The 7,068-nt window shown below is 36.9% G+C and overlaps 1 protein-coding gene across 1 annotated transcript in view; it reads right to left on the bottom strand.

Annotated features, from left to right (window-relative positions):
• LOC107843837 (indole-3-acetic acid-amido synthetase GH3.5) overlaps nt 1-7,068 on the bottom strand; it is a 16,285-nt gene that overhangs the window by 5,158 nt on the left and 4,059 nt on the right. The window contains exons 2-3 of the mRNA XM_047403496.1: nt 1,871-1,979; nt 119-785 (exon numbers count right to left, since the gene is read on the bottom strand). Coding sequence (XP_047259452.1) covers nt 119-785; nt 1,871-1,979 — 776 coding nt within the window. The remainder of the gene's footprint in view (nt 1-118; nt 786-1,870; nt 1,980-7,068) is intronic.

Raw genomic sequence — 7,068 nt, forward strand, 5'->3', positions numbered from 1 at the left:
GTAAAAACTCAAAATAGCCCATAGTGGGAATAAGTGTGTAGGACACTTCACTAGGCTTACAAAAAGGGTTCAAATTGATTCCGAAGGGGCCTTCCGAGGCAGTGTACATGGTACTAACGAGTGGGAGGCTACTGCTGTAATAATCAAGAGTAGGTACATATTGTGACATGGTTCCAGTCACAGTAGTAGTCACATACTTGGCATTGGGCCATACTCTAGTAATGATCCCTTTCCATGAATCTTTGGTGCATTCAGCCTCAATAAAATCAGCTAAATTTGGATCAGGTTTAAGGATTTTCATCACTGCCTCTCTCACTGACGGATCAGTTACACTAGCATCAACAGTTCCTGTCCGAATATCTTCACAAAGCAGAGACCAGTATTTCTCCAGGAACAGTATGGCACGGATGAAGCTGGTCGCGAAAAAGGAGCCAACGCGGAGGACTTGCCTGTTCTGGCAGAGACCACAGAGCATTTGTGAATACATGCTTTGGTAAGAGTCTGGACAAAGAAAGGTTGCAGGTGGACTAGTGTAGTTATTTTGAGGACGGCTAAAGTCGAAATAAGGACTCCTGTAAATACTCGTTGAAAGAGAGCGAGCTGTTAATCCTCCGGGGGTCTTTTCTTCAGACCTTAAGAACATGAAATACATTGCTTTGTCATTTCCATAATCCGGAACTGCTTGGCTCATCACACATTTTTGAAGCTTGTCAAGCTGTGATCTCCTCCTAAGCACTTCATCTGTTGTTGGTATCAACTTGCTCTCCCCTCCAGATGTTCCAGAACTGCATGATCATCAAAATTTGCCATTTAGGGCTCGGTGTTCTAAGCTAGTCCTATGCACTAGTCCGGGAAAGGCCGTACCACAACGGTTTTACAATAGGCTTTTTTCAAAGAAATTTGTTCTTTAGCCAAAAGTTAATTTAGTAATTAGAACAGTGAAGCAAAGGGTGAATTTTGTTGCACACACCGTAGTGATTAATGAACTGAGTTGTGAACCATGAAGTCTCAGGGTCAACTTTCACAGAGGGCAAATAACATGAGCCAATTGAGATTTTGAAGAAGATGAGTTCACTATTACGGAGAGGTGAATTCAGAATATAAAGTCGACACTTAAGCCCTTAGGTTCTTGTCCTTGCATCCATTACAACAATAACAATAACAAATATAGTAATGAAGAAGTCATACTAACAGCCTTACCCCTATCCTTTGTAGGTAGAGAGATTGTTTTAACGTATTAAAAACCATGTATGTAAAACAAATATAGTAATAAAGAAGTCATACTAACCACAATGTAGAAAAGAATATAAGAAACAACAAAAATATCGAAGCAAAGGAAACAATAAGTAGTACTAAAATCGAAGAATTTGCTATATTAATTTTTGATAATATATTTTTAAAATATTGGATAAGTCAAACGTGTTAACTATAAGGTATATCCTCTACTGCCGCTAGTTTTAATATACACATTGTTGGGTTCATAGAAGTGTGAATGGAAAATGGAAAAAAAATGGTGGAGAAGAGGAGACACCAATTTGGAAAGTATACTCCCAAAATTGGAAAGTTCGCTAATTCTCCCACATTGGTGGGAGAAGGAAACTTTGGAGTGTTTATAATGATGAATACTTACTACACATGATAAGTGAGGCAAGAAATAAGAGATGCCTCGCACTGTCGTCGCTCGGCCTTGGCTTTGGATTTGTTTTTGTCAAACGATCGATGAGATATATCTTTTTGGAAAAACTTTATTTGACGAAATATAATCAATACTCCATTTATATGCATGCAGTAACAGTAACAGATGCAATATTTCGATAGAACTGATGCACTGTTTCAACTGAACTGATGCGCCGTTTCTGAACTGATGTACTGTTTCTTTCCGACTGAACCGATGCATGCACTGATGGATATACTGTTCCTGTTTCGAATGAACAGATGCAATTCTTCAATGAAGTGATGCACTGTTTCCAACAGGTGCACTGTTTGGTGAAATGGTATACTACTTCAGCAAAAATATTGGAGACATGCATTTTCAGAAACATCACACCATTTAAGTGAACCAATGCCACCTTTTCGAAGAGGCATCTGCTAGGCTATATAAACCTGCTTTCCTTCATAGGTTTTGATATGAAACTTTCAGAATAAAAACTCTCTTCCACTTCTTTACAAATATTTTGTGTGATCAATCAAAACGTTCTGTGCGTTCGAAGAATCCGCCTATTTGAGGTACCGCTATAGTCGAATTGAAGGTCATTTTATCCTGGGAGGAAGATTCCATAACCTCGGGTATAGTGAGGGGAATTATTCCTTAAGGAAAGTCCGTGAATTCGGACGACTTGGTCTTATTCATTTTTGTTTCATCTATTTTCTGAAAAATAAAATACACCTCTTGGAAAGGTCATTTTGATCTTCTGTTGAGGGTATTTGATATACTTTATTGTGTTCTTGTTTATATACTTGAACTTTAGTTGAAGTTTTTTCTACTATACAGATTCTGCGTACCCGTAGAAGGAAAATAACAATCTTAAGGAATAGTTACTATTACAAAATTTGTATTGCTTGTTTTTGGAGATTAAAGTTTTAAATTTCTATTCCGCCTGAACTTAACTAGTGATTTGAAGTTATAAAAACTTTGCCACAAGTTAAAGATCATTCGGTTGACAATTGAAAGTGATAAAAACTTCATTCTTAACTAGAAACAAGGAAAAAAAAATTTAAAGTTGCTTAATTTTTATTAGTATTCTGAAAATACTAAGTATTTTTTGTCTTGTGGTGACAGAAAAAATGGCAACTGAAAGTCAAATGATGGATACGACAACGTCTGTGGGGACAACTAATATTGCCACATCAAGTCTCACAAATGCTCCGCCAACAATGGCACCGGTGGAGAAGCCCGAAAAATTTTCGGGCATTGACTTCAAGCGGTGGCAACAAAAGTTGTTATTTTACCTCACCACTTTATGTCTGCAACGGTTCACTAGCGAAGACGCTCCTTAGGTACCCGAAGGAACCTCGGACAAAGACCGCTTCGTTATTCTAGAAGCTTGGAAACATTCGGACTTCCTTTGCAGGAATTATATTCTAAGTGGTCGACGACCTCTACAATGTTTATAGTGGAACCAAGACATCAAAGGAACTGTGGGGGGCACTTGAACAAAAATATAAGACGGAGGATGCGGAAATTAAGAAATTCTTTGTTGCACGGTTCCTGGACTTCAAAATTTATAGATAGCCAATCTGTTGTCTCTCAAGTACAGGAGTTGCAAGTCATCATACATGATCTCCTAGCAGAAGGTATATCTTTGAAAAATACCTTAGTTGAACAAATTAAAAATGTTCTTAATACTCACATAAACTGTTTTGTAGGTTTAATTGTGAATGATGTTTTCCAAGTAGCAGCGATAGTTGAGAAGCTACCATCTTTGTGGAAAGACTTCAAAAATTACTTAAAGTATAAATGCAAGGAGATGACTGTTGAAGATCTTATCGTCTAACTTCGTATTGAAGAGGATAATAAAGTTACCGAAAGAAGGTCAAAAGGGAATTCTACAATTAATGGAGCACATATGTAGAAGATGACCAAAACAATTTCAAGAAAAGGAAGAAAGTTGAACAAGGAAGCAATCAACCCAAGAAAAAGTTCAAGGAAAAATGCTTCAATTGTGGCAAGATTGGCCACAAGTCCACAGATTGTTGTGCCCCAAAGAAAGGCAAGAAGAAGGATCAAGCAAATATGATTGAATCCAACAAAGAATGTGATAATCTGTGTGTTATGTTCTCAAAATGCAACTTGACGGGGAATCCTCGTGAATGGTGGATGGATTCTGGTACCACCCACCATGTATGTGACAACAAGGAGTTGTTTTCGTCATTCACTCCAGCTCAAGTAGAAGAAATGATCTACATGGCTAACTCCGCTATGGCTAAGGTAGAAGGAACAGAAAAAATTTGCTTAAAGATGACTTCCGGAAAGGTCTTGACACTTAACAATGTCTTGTATGTTCCGGAGTTACGTAGGAATTTAATTTTTGTTTCACTTCTAGACAAGAACGGATTCAAATGTGTAACTATTTCTGGAAAAATTGTAATTAGCAAAGGAGAAATGTATATAGGAAAAAACTATCTAACCGAAGGCCTTTATAAGATGAATGTAATGACTATTGAAATAAATAAAAGTTCGAATTCTTCTTACTTGCTTGAGTCTTATAATTTATGTCATGAACGTTTAGGCCATGTTAATTACAAAACGTTATGAAAACTGATTAACTTAGAAGTTTTGCCAAACTTTGATTGCAATAAATCAAAGTGTCAAATGTGTGTGGAATTGAAGTATGCAAAACATCCTTATAAGTTCGTTGAAAGGAATTCCAATCCCTTAGACTTAATACATACTGACATTTGTGATATGAAATCAACACCATCACGTGGTGGGAAAAAGTATTTCATAACTTTTATTGATGATTGCACTAGATACTGTTATGTCTACTTGCTAAATAGTAAGGATAAAGCAATAGATGCATTTAGGCAATATAAAACTGAAGTTGAAAATCAGTTAGACAAAAAGATCAAAATCATAAGAAGTGATAAGGGCGGAGAATATAAATCTCCCTTTGCACAAATATGTGTAGAGAGTGGAATAATCCATCAAACTACGGCCCCATATTCACCTCAATCTAATGAAATTACAGAAAGGAAAAACCGAACTTTGAAGAAAATGATGAATGCCTTACTTATAAGTTCTGGTTTACCACAAAACTTATGGGGGAAGGCTATCCTTATGGCCAACCGTATACTCAATAGAGTTTTCCATAGTAAGACACAATCAATTCCTTATGAAAAGTGGAAAGGAAGAAAACCCAACTTGAAATATTTCAAAGTATGGGGGTGTCTAACAAAGGTCCAAGTTCCTGTGCCTAAAAGGGTTAAGATAGGACCTAAGATGGTGGAGTGTGTATTCATAGGATATGCTAAAAGCAGTAAGGCATGTCGACTTTTGGTTTATAAATCCAAACATCCGGATATTAATGAAAATACGGTAATTGAATCAGACAATGCTGAATTCTTTGAAAACATTTATCCGTATAAAATTAGACATGAACAGTCTAGTGGGGGGTCTAAACGACCTCGTGATGAACCAATTGAGAATGAACATAATGAAGAAAATCCAAGATGTAGTACACATCAAAGAATGTCTACATCATTTGGATCGGATTTTGTAACATTTCTCCTAGAAAATGTGCCTCAAACATTTAAGAAAGCGATGACATCTTCGGATTCATCCTTTTGGAAAGAGGCAGTTAATAGTGAGATTGATTCAATCTTAATCAACCATACATGGAAATTGGTTGATCTTCCTCTTGGAAATAAAACTTTAGGTTCTAAATGGATCTTCAAAAGGAAAGTGAAAGAGGATGGCATTATTGACAAATACAAGGCAAGACTTGTAGTAAAAGGTTTCAAACAAAAAGAAGGCCTTGATTACTTTGATACATACTCGCCAGTAACAAGGATAACATCGATTCGAATGTTAATTGCCTTAGCGGCGTTATATGATCTTCAAATCCATCAAATGGATGTGAAAACCACTTTCCTAAATGGAGAATTGGAGGAAGAAATATACTTGGAACAACCTGAGGATTTTGTGGTTCCAGAAAAAGAAAATAAGGTGTGCAGACTTATTAAGTCGTTGTATAGACTAAAGCAAGCACCTAAACAATGACATGCAAAGTTTGACCAAACCATGTTGGCAAACGGGTTCAAGATAAATGAATGTGATAAATGTGTATATATTAAAGACACTTCAAATAACCAAGTCATTATTTGTTTATATGTGGATGATATGTTGATCATCAGCAGAGATATATTTGACATAAATGCAACCAAATGAATGCTCGAGAGCAAGTTTGATATGAAAGACCTTGGAGTTGCAGATGTAATCTTGGGTATAAGAATTCATCGAACTCCACAAGGGTTGGCATTGTCACAGTCTCATTATATTGAAAAGGTACTTGACAAGTTCAAGTATATGGAATTCGGTATTGCCAAGACTCCATTGGATGCGAGCTTTGCACTTTGAAAGAATGAAGGTGAAAGTGACTCGCAATTGGAGTATGCAAAAGTATTGAGATGTTTAATCTATATAATGAATTGTACACGACCAGACATAGCATGCACTATCAGTAAATTGAGTCGGTACACGAGTAATCCCATCAAAACTCACTGGATGGCAATGAAAAGAGTTTTGGGGTATCTTAAGTACACTCAAAATTATGCCTTGCATTATAATAAATATCTTGCGGTACTTGAAGGATATAGTGATGCAAATTGGATCACCGGATCAAACGAAGTAAAATGCACAAGTGGATATGTATTTACTATCGGTGGAAGAGCAGTCTCTTGGAAATCATCCAAAAAGACTTGTATTGCTCGCTCTACGATGGAATCTAAATTTATCGCATTGGATGAAGTCGGTGAAGAAGAAGAATGGCTCTGAAATTTCTTAGAAAATATTACTTATTGGCCCAATCCAGTGGCACCAGTATGTATACACTGTGATAGCCAAGCGGCAATAGGTAGGGCAGGGAGCATGATGTACAACGGTAAATCTCGTCACATACGACGAAGACACAATACCGTTAGGGAACTTCTCTCTAGTGGAATTATCACTGTAGACTATGTAAAGTCAAAGGATAATGTGTCGGATCCACTTACAAAAGGTCTATCTAGAGAAGGAGCAGAAAGGACATCCAAGGGAATGGGTTTAAGGCCTAGGACAAGTCAGCATGGCAGTAACTCTACCTAGACATCCCAAGAGCTAAGTTCAAGGAGATCAAGCAAAGTTGTGTCTGACAGGTTCAACATTGTCAAATACCCAACCCATTCTCATGATGTAGACAATGTTTAGTAAACAATGATAAGATTTCAGGTGAAAAGTCTTTTAATGATTATCTAAATTTGGCAGATTTGATCAAATAGTTTAATCTACAGGATTGAATGTTTAGAAATCACCTATGTGAGGGCGAAGTGGAAGCCGCTTCAAGGAGAATGTTAGTAAAGGCCTATTCTCTA

The sequence above is a fragment of the Capsicum annuum genome, unplaced genomic scaffold (assembly GCF_002878395.1).
Source record: "Capsicum annuum cultivar UCD-10X-F1 unplaced genomic scaffold, UCD10Xv1.1 ctg4325, whole genome shotgun sequence".
Taxonomy (NCBI): Eukaryota; Viridiplantae; Streptophyta; class Magnoliopsida; order Solanales; family Solanaceae; genus Capsicum; species Capsicum annuum.